The following is a 17,076-nucleotide window of genomic DNA, read 5'->3' as shown; positions in this document are numbered from 1 at the left end:
TACCTGAGCTCATTTCAGAAGGTCTGAAACGCCATAGAAATATGAGCCTTTGGAAATGTTTTTGATAAGAATACATTTATTTTTCCTCGCAGGAAACACAGATGTGGAATTTTCTGTGTCATAGAAGATAAGGAAAATCCAGAGAGTTAGCAATAGGTGCAAAGTTGAACATCTGTCATGGCATGCCATGGGTCATTTGGATGGAATGGGCCATACTAATACACCTCCCATCCACCCATGCAATCTACACAGATAGCAAGACCAATTGTACTGAAGATTTACAGTGGATTAAACTAGGTTATCCTGATGATAGGGTCAATAAGGTTTTTTTTATAAAACAGTTTAATGAAGGAAATTTAGTATTATTAAATCACATTTGAATTTTTATACCAGTTTACCAAAAATGCCAAATGTACAAGAAATAATTTGTACATAATTATAAATCTCATTACATGTGCTGCAAATGTTTGTTTGAAGAGTTTCACACTCTTTTAGAGGTAAAGCACATCCATTGTTTAGTTAATGCGCTCTAGAACTATAATACTGTTGCCTATTTAAGGAATAATTATAAGTGTAGAATTTTACTAAATATTTGAAAAGTAAAAACAGTTTCACAAATTTCCTAAGTAATGGATCAAATGAAGCATAGATAAAACTGATTTAAAGGCAGAATTAAGATAAAGGAGGACTGTCAAAGTCTCACTGGACTCAAATTCTGAATATACAACATTGCCTAATAATGTGTACATGAAATAAGTAAGTAAACATGCCAGAAACACAGATACTAAAGAAGTAAGAACATTTGTTGCTTTTCATTCAGACCTTGTGTCTGTAACATTCTGTTATGTTTTTGATCTGTGAGTTTTGGCAATAAGAAAAAATAAAAGTAAATCGTAAACATATCTACCAGAGGTGGAAAAAAAAAAACAAAAAAAAAACATGTAAGTAAAAAAAATTACTTTTTACAGTGGGTAATTTAAAGTACAAAATATTTTAATTGTAAAGTGTTATATGTTCAAGGTAAACAAACCTTAGTTTAGTTAACCCCAGTAAAATGAAAATATCCAGGTTTATAAATGTCACCACACATTAACAGTTGATTGTCTCAGTGACATTACAAGGGCAGTGTCCTCCTTCACGATTCAGTGTGTGAGTAGAAACACAGCCGTTATAATAGTTCCAGTTGTATGATGTTGTGCTACTATGAAAATACAAAACATAAACCCCAAATGATCTGATGCTATCAGTTATCACATAACCATTACTGATTCACTTAGCTCCACAATTACTGGCAATCTTAATGAATGTTTTTGAGGTCTGGAAAATGTGTGCTTAATGAGCTAAATGACATGAGATAATTTTCACCTATACAGATGCCTTATTGAATAAATCATTTAAAGGTATTTATTTATTTTACGTAGATTTCTACAAACCTTTGGACTCTGCTTTCTTATTTTGGCATCAGTAGACTGTAGTCTTATGAAATACAAAGGACAATACAGAGCAAGTGCATTGAAGATCCTGCAGGGTCACTGTTTCGGTGAGAACAGGAATGTGCAGTCCATTTTGTTTCTCTAGTGGTTAGATGTGTGTTTTGTTGCTGGACGTTTCAAATATGACTAAAGGAAATATTATAAACAGCATTCATGGAACCCCTAAAGCCTTTCTCAATTGGACAGTAAGTTTATTTTTAATGATTGAATACAGAAGATCTGAAATGAAACTAAAGAGCCTCGGCTTCACTTCAGGACGTATTTGTCCATATTGACTCAGCTGTGTTGGACTGGCACCTTTTTTCATGCAGTTGTTGGTGTATAATTTAATTGGACAGTTGGCAAGTCAGGGGTTTCATTGTCTTTATGTGATGCAGTAGAGCTAACAAAGGGCCTTGTAATCATAAAGAAACATTATAGAATAGGTCAAGAACATCATAAGGAGAAATTAAAAACTGATTTCTGTTTCATATCATATATGGTACACAGTGTACAGTGGTAAATACTGCAAAATTAAAAAAGGCATTTTACACTTTACCTCAGAGTTACTGATTTATATTTCACATGTGCAGGAGGAGAATAAAAGTGTTACTGTCGCATTCCATTTATACACATTGTAATTCTTTTTCTTGAAAGCATATAATAATTATATCCCTCCAGTGATTTAGAGCAAATACAGAGCCAAGTACAATACTCTGTAATTAAAGGACATTTATCAGAACAGAATCTTTTTGGAATATTTGAAGGGTAAGAAGTAGTTTAAAACATTTTCTAAACCATGAATTAAATAATGCATAAATAATAGGATTAATGGCAAAATTAAGATAAAGTAGGATCAAAATAGGCTGAATTGTATCAAATTCTATTTGAACAACATTTCCTAATAATGTATAAATGAAATAGGGAAGTAAACATACCAAAAAAACAAATACTACAATAGTAACAACTTTTGCTGCTTTTCTCTCAGATTTGGAGTCTACTATGTTATTTGATGTCCGGGTTTTAAGTTCCCTGATAGCAGTGGCATGCCTTTTGGCAATGATAAAAATGAGAGCATACAGGATAATTATAACAGCAAATGGGAACACAAATGTAAACAGCAGATCAACAAGATACCAGTTTTCATCTAACACCATAAAACAGTTTCCAGGACACATTACTATTTCTACAATGGGTAAGTTATAGTACAAGAGTATTAAATTATACAAAAGCAGTATAAACCAGTCACATAATACTACCAAACACATTGTGTTCACAGACACTGCTTTCGTGTAGAGAAATGGATTAGAGAGAGCAAAATACCGATCGGCAGCGATTAGAGCAACATTATAGATTGATGTACTAGTGAGAAAATAAGAACTCAACTCATAACCTATACAGTAAACCCTCCTAAAAATCCAACAGGATTCAAATAACCAAATTAATGCAAGTGGCATTACAGAAGCTCCAACCAGAAAGCCAGACACAGCCAGAGAGAGGATGAGCATGTTAGTTGGTGTGTGCAGCTTCTTGAAGTGACACACTGAAATAATAACAAGCAAATTTCCACACACTGTTAATAGAACTACAGAAGCTGCGAATGTATAAAGTAACACATAAACAGCAGGTGATATAGATCTCTCTGAACAGGTATAAGGGAGACACACCTAAGTTTGGTTAATCTCAGAAAGATTCATCTTTGCAGTGTTTAAAATTCCAGCTTAATTTATTTTTACTTTCTTGACATTATAAAATCAGTTCCCAACCTCATGACTACTAGTTGCTCGTAAGTCTGAGATTTATATATGTTTGGACACCATTTACACCCATCTATAATGTGTACGTCAACACGAATCCATGGTGGAATCAGAATCTTAGACAAATAGACATCACAAATCCCGTGTGATGCAATCAGAAGTGAAATCCTTTGTGGAATTGGATCTACACAGCTGTTTAAATTCATTTAGAATTTAGTTTATTATGAAAACAAAATTAAGCAGAATATGAAATAACAATAAAATTGAATATTTATAAAATTAAAATGAATGTTCAAATTAATACAGTGACCCTGAAATTGATTAAATGGAAAAGATGATGATGATGATGAAAATTGTACACAGTTTTCATAGAAATTGTGCTATTTTTCTCACCAGATACGTGTTGAGTATTACTCCAGGACAGCAATAAATTTAAAGTACATTTTAAAAGATTGCATTGGAAATAGACCACAAGTACAATCAATAAAAACAGGACATGCCGTGATGGTATAAAATATTTTAGATACATTAACTAATACATACCCGGAACAGCTCACCAAGAAGGCGTCCAGGAGGCATCCGGACCAGATACCCGAACCACCTCAACTGGCTCCTCTCGACGTGGAGGAGCAGCGGCTTCACTCAGAGTCTCTCCTGGATGTCCGAGCTCCTAACCCTGTCTCTAAGGGAGAGTCCAGACACCCTGCGAAGAAAACTCATCTCAGTCGCTTGTACCCGTGATCTTGTTCTTTCGGTCACTACCCAAAGCTCGTGACCATAGGTGAGGGTTGGGACGTAGATTGAACAGTAAATCGAGTGCTTTGCTTTTCTGCTCAGCTCTCTCTTCACCACAACGGACCGGTACAGAGCCTGCATTAATGTTGACGCTGCACCGATCCGCCTGTCAATCTCTCGCTCCATCTTTCCCTCACTGGTGAACAAGACCCCGAGGTATTTAAAGTCCTCCACTTGAGGCAGGATCTCACTTCCAACCTGGAGAGAGCACTCCACCCTTTTCTGACTCAGTACCATGGACTCGGACTTGGAGGTGCTGACCCTCATCCCTACTGCTTCACACTGGTCCAGCAAGGAGGAGGTCCTGGCTCGATGAAGCCAACAAGACCACATCATCTGTAAAAAGCAGACATGGAATCCTGAGACCACCAAACCGGATACCTTCTGCCACTTGGCTACTCAGAGAAATTCACAAATGTGACAACAGGCAGCCCTGACGGAGTCCAACTCCTGACTTACTGCCAGCCATATGAACCAGACTCCTGCTCTGTTTATACAGGGACTGGATGGCTCGTAGCAAAGAGCCCAGTACCCCATACTCCTAGAGCACCCCCTACAGAATATCCCGAGGGACACGGTCGAATGCCTTCTCCAGATCTACAAAACACATGTAGACTGGTTGAGCATACTCCCACGCACCCTCCAGGATCCTAGCCAGGGTAAAGAGCTGGTCCTGTGTTCCACGACCGGGGAGGAATCCGCATTGTTCCTCCTGGATCAGACGTTCAACTATCAGTCAGGAGGCACTGCCCCCGATGTCCATGCGATGTTGCAAAGACGTGTCAGCCAGGACAGCCCCACAACATCCAGAGCCTTGAGGAACCTGGGGCGAACTTCATCCACCCCCGGGGCACCACCTCAGCCCCAGTGATAGACGAGCCCCAAACACTACTTCCTCTGCGGAAGACATTCTGCTGGGATTGAGAAGATCCTCGAAGTATTTCTTCCACCACCTAATGACGTCCCCAGTCGAGGTCAACCGTTACTCACCCCCACCATATACCGTGTTGGTGGAAAACCGCATTCCCCTCCTGAGTCGCCTGATGGTTTGCCAGAAGCTTCTCGGAGCCGACTGAAAGTCATTTTCCATGTTCTCACTGAACTCCTCCCACACCAGAGTCTTTGCCTCAGCGACTGCCGAAGCCACAAGCCGCTTTGTTCCTCACTACCTGTCAGCTGCCTCCGGAGTCCCTCGAGCTAACCAGACTCAATAGGACTCTTTCTTCAGCTTGACAGCCTCCCTCACCTGGGGTGTTCACCACAAAGTGTGGGGATTGCCACCCCGACAGGCACTGACAACCTTGCAGCCACAGCTCCGTTCAGCCGCCTTAACAATGGAGCTCCGGCACATGGCCCATTCTGACGCAATGTCACCGGCCTCCCCTGGGATGGAGTCGAAGATCTGCCGGATGTGGGAGTTGAAGATCTTTCTGACAGGTTCCTCTGCTAAATGTTTCCAGCACACGTTTAGGCCTGTCAGGTCTATCCAGCATTCTTCCCCACCATCTGATCCAACTCACCACCAGGTGGTGATCAGTTGAAAGCTCAGCACCTCTCTTCACCCAAGTGTCCAGAACATATGGCCGCAGGTCCGATGATACGACTATAAAGTCGATCATTGAAATGCGGCCTAGGGTATCCTGATGCCAGGTGTACTTGTGGACACCCTTATGCTCGAACATGGTGTTTGTAATGGACAAACTGTGACGAGCACAAAAATCCAATAACTGTACACCACTGGCGTTCAGATCAGCGGGGACGTTCCTCCCAATCACACCCCTCCAGGTCTCACGGTCATTACCCACATTAGTGTTGAAGTCCCCCAGCAGAACAATGGAGTCCCCAGAATGAGTACTTTCCAGCACCCGCTCTAGGGTCCCCAAGAAGTCATGGTACTCTGAACTGCTGTTCGGTGCATAAGCACAAACAACCGTCAGAGCCCTTTCCCCAACCCAAAGGCGCAGGGAAATTACCCTCTCGTCCACTGGGGTAAACCCCAACTTACAGGCGCTAAGCAGGGGGCTATGAGTAAGCCCACTCCTGCCTTACGTCTCTCACCCTGGGCAACTCCAGAGTGAAAGAGCATCCAACCCCTCTCAAGGAGATTCGTTCCAGAGCCCGTACTGTGTGTGAGCCCAACTACATCTAGCCAGTACCTCTCAACCTCGCGCACCAGCTCAGGCTCTTTTCCCACCAGAGAGGTTACGTTCCATGTTCCAAAAGCAAGTTTCAGTAACCGAGGATCAGAACGCCAGGGCCCCTGACTCCGGCTGCCACCCGATCCACAATGCACCAGACCCGGATTACTACATCTCCCACAGGTGGTGGGCCCATGGGAAAGTGGACCCATGTTGCTCCTTTGGGCTGAGCCTGGCCGGACCCCATGAGTGAAAGTCCAGCCACCAGGCGCTCGCCTAGGAGCCCCTCCCCCAGGCCTGGCTCCAGGGTGAGGCCCCAGTAACCTTACTCTGGGTGAGGGAATCTGTGTCCCTATTCTTGATCCCTTCATCCCTGCCTTTATGGATCACTCTTTGTCTGGCCCATCACCTAGGACCAATTTGCCTTGGGAGACCCTACCAGGGGCTATTGCCCCTGACAACATAGTTCCTAGGCTCACGCAAGCATGCAAACCCCTCCACCACATAAAGGTGGTGATCTGGGGAGGGCCTCATCAGTTCAGTATTTCAAAATGTCTGAGTGTCATTGATTTATCAATGTCCCAAAAGATGCTGGATTTTCAAAAGAAGCAGGCTGCATTTATTTTACTGGGATTCCGGTGTAAGCTAAATATAATATTTAAACTATCGCTTTTAGTCTTAGTTAAAACTTAACTTGGCCAACGTGCTGGAAATTAGTGTTCTGTGTTTGTAATATCAAATACCATGATAATCCAAAGAGATGTAAAAAATTAATGTACAGCGCAACAGGTGGTGTCGCTGTCACAGATCCAGGGTCCTGGACAAAACAATATATTTTCTGAATGTCCATGCTAATATAATTGTAAGCATATAATTTTTTTACCTCACAGAATTGGAAAAAGGGTTTCTTTTAACGAAGGGTTTTATGGCATTAATTCTAAAGGGTTAAACATTTTTTTTAATCATTTGGAGCACCATTTATGCAGCTCTCATGGAGACACTCTTCAGCAATATAAAGATGTAGTCACTCAGATTTACACTGCTTTCACTCTGATTTTACTGGTTATGTACTAGTTTAGCTTGCTTTTGAACCACAAATTTTTCTTCAATAAAAAGGACACATTTTAAACTGCCATGAGAATTATTTAGTTTCAATTGGTGTATACATCATAACAATTATATACGTCCTACACCTTTGTTTTCAGTGGCCACCTGAGTGTCTGGTATCCCATATTTTACACATTACACTACTGTAGATTCCAGTAAGAATAGTTACAGATGTCAGTGTGGTCTGTGTATTTTAATTAATTATACTATAATTAAGCTATAAAACATTTATTAATGAAGAACTAGTGTTGAATATCTGAAATGTTAGAGTCACTTTAACACACCTCCTAAACCATGGGTGAAACAAAGCATAAATGACTGGATTAATGCTGGAGTTCAGATAGGCCAGCATCACTAAAATCTGCAATGTCCCCATTTCAAACGGTATAACGCTACCTAATACAGTATAAACAGAACATGGAAATATACACGCCAAGAACACAAACACTAAAATACCAAGTGCTCTTGCTGCTTTTCTCTCTGATTTCATAGAGTCAGTTGTGTTTCTTGACGTCTGAGTCTTGGTCTTAATGTTAAGATCTCTGATAGCACTGGCATGTTTTCTTGCAATAACAAAAACAAGAAAATACAATACACTTATAACGGTAAATAAAAAAACAAATTTCAACAGGACCTCAAATAAATACCAGACTTTATCTATGACCAAAAAGCAGGTTCCAGGACACAGGATTAGATTGGTGTAGTATCCATTAAAGTACAGAAATGCTGAGTTGTATAACAGCAACAACACCCAGTTAGATACAACAACCAAACACATTGTGTTCACAGAGACTAATTTAGTGTAGAGAAACGGGTTAGAGAGAGCAACATATCGATCGACTGCTATCAGTGCAACATTAAATATTGATGTGGCTGTGAGAAAAGAGGAGATGTATATGTAAAACAAACAGGAAACTGCATTAAAAATCCAACAAGATTCAATCATCCATATTATTGCTATTGGAATCACCAGAAGTCCGACCAGAAAGTCAGACACAGCCAGAGAGAGGATGAGCATGTTAGTCGGAGTGTGGAGTTGCTTGAAGTGACAGACAGAGATGATGATGAGCAGGTTTCCACACACTGTTAACAGAACTACAGCAGCTGCAGATACATACAACAACACATACACTACAGTAGATACAGATCTCTCTGGACAGTGAAAGAACAGACAGGGATCTGTTTTGTTAATCCCAGTAAAATTCATGGATCCAGCAGTTAGTGTTGTCAGAGAAATAATTCAGATCTTGGAATCTGCTGAGGGGTGGAAGTAGGTCATCTCCATAAACAGTCGAGTTACTGGCTGAAAAGGCAAGGGGTGATATTTATATGGTGGAGATGTTCCTAATAAAACTGTTAGGAATTACAACATGATACATATTCAGTAAATGGGTGGAGCATTAGGGATTAGTACCCATTAATGTAAGAAAGCACTAGACTCATTAAAATTTTTTGTTTCCAGTTTAAGTTAAATATAGAATGTAAACTATGGCTTTGGCCTCATTGCTTACTCAGCCTAGTGAACCTGCTGGAAATTAAGGTTCACCATTTGTAATACCACACAACACACAGTCATAATAACCCAAAATAATATTAACAATTACTAACATATTCAACAATTGAATTATAATCTGGGCTTTCACAGTTTTGTGGATGGAATAAGTAGAAGTGTCTTCAGGGCCACAGTGGCAGCATCAGGATCCTGTGCTCTATTTAATCCAGAAAGATGCTGATGTGATAGTACTCTGATAAATGAATAACTACAGTTACCATATATTGTAATTGCAAGAATTAGGTTTTATCAAAAATATTCTGTGAAAAATAATATTTGAGAGTCCCGCTGTTTGTCTGTGAGGAGTGTGGTTTTTTCTCCCTGTGTCTGCGTGGGTTTCTTCCGGGTGACTCTCTGTGAGGAGTGTGGTGTATTCTCCCTGTGACTGAGTGGGTTTCCTCCGGGTGACTGTCTGTGAGGAGTGTGGTGTGTTCTCCCTGTGACTGAGTGGGTTTCCTCCGGGTGACTGTCTGTGAGGAGTGTGGTGTGTTCACCCTGTGTCTGCGTGGGTTTCCTCTGGGTGCTCCGGTTTCCTCCAACGCTTGAAAAACACACGTTGTAGGTGGATTGGAGACTCAAAAGTTTCCATGTGTGTGAGTGAATGTGTGAGTGCGTGTCACCCTGTGAAGGACTGGCGCCCCCTCCAGGGTGTGTTCCTGATTTACGCCTGGTGATTCTGGATAGGCAATGGACCCACTGCCACCCTGAACTGCATCTTTTACAGAATGTGGCACAGCAGGTCATTACAGGGTCCTGGGGATGCGGGTTCAAGCTTTGCCTCAGGTAATTGTGTGTGAGAATGTAGTGTGTTCTCCCCATGTCTGCATGGGTTTTCTCCAGGAACTCAGCTTTCCACCCACAGTCCAGAAATACATTGGTAGGTTTATTGACCATGCTATGTTGTCCATAAATGTGAGTGTGTGTTGCCCTGCAATGGTATGTTTGTGCCTTACACCCATCCTGCGTTACTCCCAGTGAGTCCGGTTGGGCTCTGGACCCACTGTGACCCTGAACTAGATAAGAAGTAACAAAGAATGAATGAAAGATTGGGTGAAAATGTAAACTACAATGTATAAGTAACTGGACAGTGACGGTTTATTGTTTTGTGTCCAGCACAGAAGATCTAGAATACGATCTGTATATATTGTACAGTAGTTTGAATGTTAGATCCTCTTCTGTAAGTCGCTTTGGATAAAAGTGTCTGCCAAATGCATAAATGTAAATGTAAAGTCAACAAATGAATATCTGTAAGCCTAATAGACTCGACTTCAGCAGAGGCCAGTGGATTCAATTGGAAATGAAAAGGTGATATTAATGCGGTTTTAGGACGAGTTTGTAAATACTGAGAGGGCCAGATAAAACAGCCTAACGGGCCGTAGTTTGCTCACCACTGTAGTAACATCGCTGTAAGATTTACAATTTACAATTGTAACCTTTCCACCTCGTCGTTGCGTAAGACCATGTTGCCATATTTGGGTGTTTTTTTTTTTTTTTTTTTTTTTTTTTTTTAAGAATACTCAACCTTTTCTATTCAGTTTATTTTTTTATTTTGCACATTTTTTAAATTTGCAAAAACCCACTACAGACACCCATTTCCCAAATGAAGAAAGTCTTTTGGCTTAAACTCACATTAACACATATTTAATGGATGTGATGATCAGTAGGCTCGCAAGGTATAGTATGTATTCTCATTTGAGATTTTCACATTAAAAAAATATATAAACATCTAGGTCAGAGTTGGTAGTGTTTATTGTAGGGTACGATGTATGAAAGAATTTGTGTGAATATTGTAAGGTCAGTAATATTATTTTGCAAACACATCCTGTGATAAAAATACCATTTTTATTATTCAAAGGATTCTCATTAGTGAAGTGTATGTGTTAAATATATTAAGAGTTAAAGTTAGCTTAACACACCTCCTGAACCATGGGTAAAACAAAGCATAAATAATAGGGTTGATGGTAGAATTTAGATAAACCAACATCAAGACTTTTTGAAATGACCCTAATTCAATTTCTATTACCCTCCCTAATACAGTATAAATAAAACATGGAAGCAAACAGGCTAGAAACACAGAGACTAAAATTCTAAGTACTTTTGCTGCTTTCCTCTCGGATTTCATAGATTCTGTCATAATCTTTGACCTTGTCTGAGTTTTAAGGCCTCTGATGGCAGTGGCATGTTTCCTCGCGATTACAAAGACTGAAGCATACAGTATAACTATTACAGCACACGGGAACACAAATGTCAATATGAGATCAACCAGAGACCAGCCCTCATCCAAAACAAAAAAACAGTCTCCAGGACACATTACCAGAATTACAAAATGTCCATTAAAGTACTGAAGTGCTAGATTGTAAAATAACACCGTAAACCAGTTAGATGCAACTACAAAACACATTGTCTTCACAGAGACTGCTTTAGTGTAGAAGAATGGGTTAGAAAGAGCAAAATACCGTTCAACTGCAATCAGAGCAACATTGAATATTGATGTTGTTGTGAGAAAATAGGAGGTCAATATAGAAAATATACAGCAAGCTGCATTAAAATTCCAACATGATTTAATCATCCATATTACTGTTATCGGAATCACCAGAAGTCCGACCAGAAAGTCAGACACAGCCAGAGAGAGGATGAGCATGTTAGTCGGAGTGTGGAGCTGCTTGAAGTGACAGACAGAGATGATGATGAGCAGGTTTCCACACACTGTTAACAGAACTACAGCAGCTGCAGATACATACAACAACACATACACTGCAGTAGATACAGATCTCTCTGGACAGCGAAAGAACAGACAGGGATCTGTTTTGTTAATCCCAGTAAAATTCATGGATCCAGCAGTTAGTGTTGTCAGAGAAATAATTCAGATCTTGGAATCTGCTGAGGGGTGGAAGTAGGTCATCTCCATAAACAGTCGAGTTACTGGCTGAACAGGCAAGGGGTGATATTTATATGGTGGAGATGTTCCTAATAAAACTGTTAGGAATTACAACATGATACATATTGGTAAAGCACATCCATTGTTTAGTTAATGCGCTGTAGAACTATAATACTGTTGCCTATTTAAGGAATAATTATAAGTGTAGAATTTTACTAAATATTTGAAAAGTAAAAACAGTTTCACACTTTTCCTAAGCAATGGATCAAATGAAGAATAGATGAAACTGAATTAAAGGCAGAATTAAGATAAAGGAGGACTGTCAAAATCTCACTGGACTCAAATTCTGAATATACAACATTGCCTAATAATGTGTACATGAAATAAGTAAGTAAACATGCCAGAAACACAGATACTAAAGAAGTAAGAACATTTGTTGCTTTTAATTCAGACCTTGTGCCTGTAACATTCTGTTATGTTTTTGAGCTGTGAGTTTTGGCAATAAGAAAAAATAAAAGTATAACGTAAACATATCTACCAGAGGTGAGAAAGAAACAAAAAAAACATGTAAGTAAAAAAAAAAAATTACTTTTTACAGTGGGTAATTTAAAGTACAAAATATTTTAATTGTAAAGTGTTATATGTTCAAGGTAAACAAACCTTAGTTTAGTTAACCCCAGTAAAATGAAAATATCCAGGTTTATAAATGTCACCACACATTAACAGTTGATTGTCTCAGTGACATTACAAGGGCAGTGTCCTCCTTCACGATTCAGTGTGTGAGTAGAAACACAGCCGTTACAATAGTTCCAGTTATATGATGTTGTGCTACTATGAAAATACAAAACATAAACCCCAAATGATCTGATGCTATCAGTTATCACACAACCATTACAGATTCACCTGGCTCCACAATTACTGGCAATCTTAGTGAATGTTCTTAAGGTCTGGAAAAATGTCTGCTTAATGAGCTAAATCACATGAGATAATTTTCACCTATACAGATGCTTCATTGAATAAATCATTTAAAGATATTTATCTATTTTACGTAGATTTCTACAATCGTTTGAACTCTGCTTCCTTATTTTGGCATCAGTAGACTGTAGTCTTATGAAATACAGAGGGCAATACAGAGCAAGTGCATTGAAGATCCTCCAGGGTCACTGTTTTGGTGAGAACAGGAATGTGCAGTCCATTTTGTTTCTCTAGTGGTTAGATGTGTGTTTTGTTGCTGGACGTTTCAAATATGACCAAAGGAAATATTATACACAGCATTCATGGAACTCCTAAAGCCTTTCTCAACTGGACAGTAAGTTTATTTTTAATGACTTGAATACAGAAGATCTGAAATGAAACTAAAGAGCCTCGGCTTCACTTCAGGACGTATTTGTCCATATTGACTCAGCTGTGTTGGACTGGCACCTCTTTTCATGCAGTTGTTGGTGTATAATTTAATTGGACAGTTGGCAAGTCAGGGGTTTCATTGTCTTTATGTGATGCAGTAGAGCTAACAAAGGGCCTTGTAATCATAAAGAAACATTATAGAATAGGTCAAGAACATCATAAGGAGAAATTAAAAACTGATTTCTGTTTCATATCATATATGGTACACAGTGTACAGTGGTAAATACTGCAAAATTAAAAAAGGCATTTTACACTTTACCTCAGAGTTACTGATTTATATTTCACATGTGCAGGAGGAGAATAAAAGTGTTACTGTCGCATTCCATTTATACACATTGTAATTCTTTTTCTTGAAAGCATATAATAATTATATCCCTCCATTGATTTAGAGCAAATACAGAGCCAAGTACAATACTCTGTAATTAAAGGACATTTATCAGAGCAGAATCTTTTTGGAATATTTGAAGGGTAAGAAGTAGTTTAAAACATTTTCTAAACCATGAATTAAACAATGCATAAATAATAGGATTAATGGCAGAATTAAGATAAAGTAGGATCAAAATAGGCTGAATTGTATCAAATTCTATTTGAACAACATTTCCTAATAATGTATAAATGAAATAGGGAAGTAAACATACCAAAAAAACAAATACTAAAATAGTAACAACTTTTGCTGCTTTTCTCTCAGATTTGGAGTCTACTATGTTATTTGATGTCTGGGCTTTAAGTTCCCTGATAGCAGTGGCATGCCTTTTGGCAATGATAAAAATGAGAGCATACAGGATAATTATAACAGCAAATGGGAACACAAATGTAAACAGCAGATCAACAAGATACCAGTTTTCATCTAACACCATAAAACAGTTTCCAGGACACATTACTATTTCTACAATGGGTAAGTTATAGTACAAGAGTATTAAATTATACAAAAGCAGTATAAACCAGTCACATAATACTACCAAACACATTGTGTTCACAGACACTGCTTTCGTGTAGAGAAATGGATTAGAGAGAGCAAAATACCGATCGGCAGCGATTAGAGCAACATTATAGATTGATGTACTAGTGAGAAAATAAGAACTCAACTCATAACCTATACAGTAAACCCTCCTAAAAATCCAACAGGATTCAAATAACCAAATTAATGCAAGTGGCATTACAGAAGCTCCAACCAGAAAGTCAGACACAGCCAGAGAGAGGATGAGCATGTTAGTTGGTGTGTGCAGCTTCTTGAAGTGACACACTGAAATAATAACAAGCAAATTTCCACACACTGTTAATAGAACTACAGAAGCTGCAAATGTATAAAGTAACACATAAACAGCAGGTGATATAGATCTCTCTGAACAGGTATAAGGGAGACACACCCAAGTTTGGTTAATCTCAGAAAGACTCATCTTTGCAGTGTTTAAAATTCCAGCTTAATTTATTTTTACTTTCTTGACATTATAAAATCAGTCCCCAACCTCATGACTACTAGTTGCTCGTAAGTCTGAGATTTATATATGTTTGGACACCATTTACACCCATCTATAATGTGTACGTCAACACGAATCCATGGTGGAATCAGAATCTTAGACAAATAGACATCACAAATCCCGTGTGATGCAATCAGAAGTGAAATCCTTTGTGGGATTGGATCTACACAGCTGTTTAAATTCATTTAGAATTTAGTTTATTATGAAAACAAAATTAAGCAGAATATGAAATAACAATATGATTGAATATTTATAATATTTAAATTAATGTTCAAATTATTACAGTGACCCTGAAATGGATTAAAGGGAAAAGATGAAGATGATGGTTATTGTAAAAACTTTTCAGAGACATTGTGCTATTTTTCTCACCAGAGACACGTAGAGTATTACTCCAGGACAGCAATACATTTAAAGTACATTTGAAAAGACATCAGATTGCATTGGAAATAGACCACAAGTACAATCAATAAAAACAGAACATGCCGTGATGCTACTAAATATTTTAGATGCATTAACTAATATAAACACAGACTATAGGACATTTGACTATAAGGGATTTAGACCTGATGTAGGTCTACGGCAGCCTTAACTGCACAAATTTTCATAAGAAGCAAAAAATCATCGATTCTTTTCTTATAAAAAAAGGTGGTTCTTATAAGTGTGTGCATTGTTTCCATAAGAGTGGGGCTGAGTTAAGCATTTAAGCGTAAAAAAACTCAAATCATTCCATACACCCTATGTAGTGCATTATTCATTCATTCATTCATCGTCTGTATCCGCGTATCCAGTTCAGGGTCAGTGGATGTAGATATGCACACGTTGCGGTGGCATAAGCACTACATAACGGAGTCAATTATAATGAATTATTATTTGATTAATATTTAATTATTTAATTCATTTTGATAAGCTCCATGTTTGGGAGCCATTAACTAATATGTTGTGTCTTTACCTGTCCAATTTTAGCTTGGACAAATAGGCCATCTTCACATATTATACAGCAGATTTAGCTAGAATTAATTATTATTAATGAATTATGCTCATTGACACGCGGTAGGTTCTTGGGTCTGAAATTGAATCTGAACTAGAAGCAATAATTCCGTACAAGAAAAGTGCATACACAAATAACCAAGGATGGGTTTTATCACACAACTGGTTTATTAATAATAATATCAAACTAGAGGTCTGCATTTCCAGGAGGAAACGCGAGATGTTGCGCCGCCGAAATCCCTGTCCCCCAATCCGCGTCTTTTCCGCTTAAAGCGAGGTCATCGGTAGGGAAACCCACGTGTGTCACTAGGCGATGCTATGGTGAAGGAGTTGACTATTAAGCTGTTGGTAGTGGGATGTTAAGCGAGCACTCTTCCACAGCAGTTTGCATTGGACTCTATGGAGCTCCGTAGGTCGTGAAAGGAAAACGAAACATTTTGAATTCCACCTTTAAAAACAATTCCACCTTAAGAAACCCACAATTGTATTGAAAGCGAGGTCGTCGGTACGGAAAACCCTCGTGGGTCACTAGGCGACGCTATGGTGAAGGAGTTGACTGCTAAGCTGTTGGTAGTGGGATGTTAAGAGAGCACTCTCCCACAGCAGTTTACATTGGACTCTATGGAGCTCTGTAGGGCGTGAATGGAAAACAATACATTTTGAATTCCACCTTTAAAAACAATTCCACCTTAAGAAACCCAGAATTGTATTGAGACGTCCACCTTTAAAAATGACCATGTGAAATAAAGCTTAAAATGTTGAAAAGACAGCCAGTATATTGTGAATGAGGTATTCTTAAAAAATTCCACCTTAAGAAACCCTGGATAATTAAGACGTCCCCCTTAAAAATGACCTTTAACGTGTTAGAGACTGCCTATGTCCTTCACAGCTCTCCCCCTCAGTCTTTGCCTCTGCCCCTCCCCCTCCCCCATCTCTCTCTCACACGCACGCTCACAGAATACAACTGACAGACTCACGATTCAATGAATTTCAACCGGTGGGGACCCTCCAAAAAATCCCCCGTAGCTCGAAAACTTTTCCCAACAAAATTGAATGAAACATACCGTAGCAACAAGGAGAGTCTGGTGCTCAAGATGGTGTAAACATTTTTGCACTTTGAGCGAGAATTGATGGTGTAATGACGAGTTAAAAACAGGCAAGTTTTGAAAATCTGCGTGCCAACCCACTCTTAAAATACATTGAGCTCTATGGGAGTAAAACCCTCCCAAGTGTCGAACAAAAATTCATAACTCAAAAACGGTATTCTCAAACGGTCTGAAATTTACAAGTTTGAGAAAGGGGAAATTTCTCTAGCATTTAAAATTCAAATGAAGTCTGTAGGTGAAAGTATAAGGAAGTTATGGTGAAATGTTTGGCAGAAAATTGAAAAAGAAAAAAAATAATTTCAGTGCGTTCCTATGGGAGTGTACCCACCCTCCGAACAAATGCTTATAGCTCGGAAAAGATTTCCCCACATCACTTAACCGTATATACCGTTGCGACAAGGA

The 17,076-nt window shown here is 38.9% G+C and overlaps 3 protein-coding genes, 1 long non-coding RNA gene and 1 pseudogene across 11 annotated transcripts in view; 1 reads left to right on the top strand and 4 right to left on the bottom strand.

Annotated features, from left to right (window-relative positions):
- LOC136702112 (uncharacterized) overlaps positions 1–17,076 on the top strand; it is a 269,541-nt gene that overhangs the window by 176,862 nt on the left and 75,603 nt on the right. The window lies entirely within an intron of this gene.
- LOC136701708 (trace amine-associated receptor 13c-like) lies at positions 2,195–3,169 on the bottom strand (annotated as a pseudogene).
- On the bottom strand, positions 7,487–8,476 carry LOC136701680 (trace amine-associated receptor 6-like). Its single transcript, XM_066676318.1, has one exon. It carries the CDS (start codon positions 8,474–8,476, stop codon positions 7,487–7,489), a length of 990 nt encoding a protein of 329 aa, XP_066532415.1.
- LOC136702621 (trace amine-associated receptor 13c-like) lies at positions 10,671–11,651 on the bottom strand. The gene has a single exon (XM_066677758.1). It carries the CDS (start codon positions 11,649–11,651, stop codon positions 10,671–10,673), a length of 981 nt encoding a protein of 326 aa, XP_066533855.1.
- Positions 13,526–14,500, bottom strand: LOC136701494 (trace amine-associated receptor 13c-like). Its single transcript, XM_066676052.1, has one exon. The coding sequence runs from the start codon at positions 14,498–14,500 to the stop codon at positions 13,526–13,528; it is 975 nt and encodes a 324-aa protein (XP_066532149.1).

The sequence above is a fragment of the Hoplias malabaricus genome, chromosome 7, assembly GCF_029633855.1.
Source record: "Hoplias malabaricus isolate fHopMal1 chromosome 7, fHopMal1.hap1, whole genome shotgun sequence".
In the NCBI taxonomy this organism is placed as follows: Eukaryota; Metazoa; Chordata; class Actinopteri; order Characiformes; family Erythrinidae; genus Hoplias; species Hoplias malabaricus.
This window is presented reverse-complemented; position numbering and strand designations above follow the sequence as displayed.

Coding starts and splice junctions, on each gene's coding strand:
- LOC136701680 (XM_066676318.1), bottom strand. CDS start 8,476: ATGAATTTTACTGGGATTAACAAAACAGATCCCTGTCTGTTCTTTCAC.
- LOC136702621 (XM_066677758.1), bottom strand. CDS start 11,651: ATGAATTTTACTGGGATTAACAAAACAGATCCCTGTCTGTTCTTTCGC.
- LOC136701494 (XM_066676052.1), bottom strand. CDS start 14,500: ATGAGTCTTTCTGAGATTAACCAAACTTGGGTGTGTCTCCCTTATACC.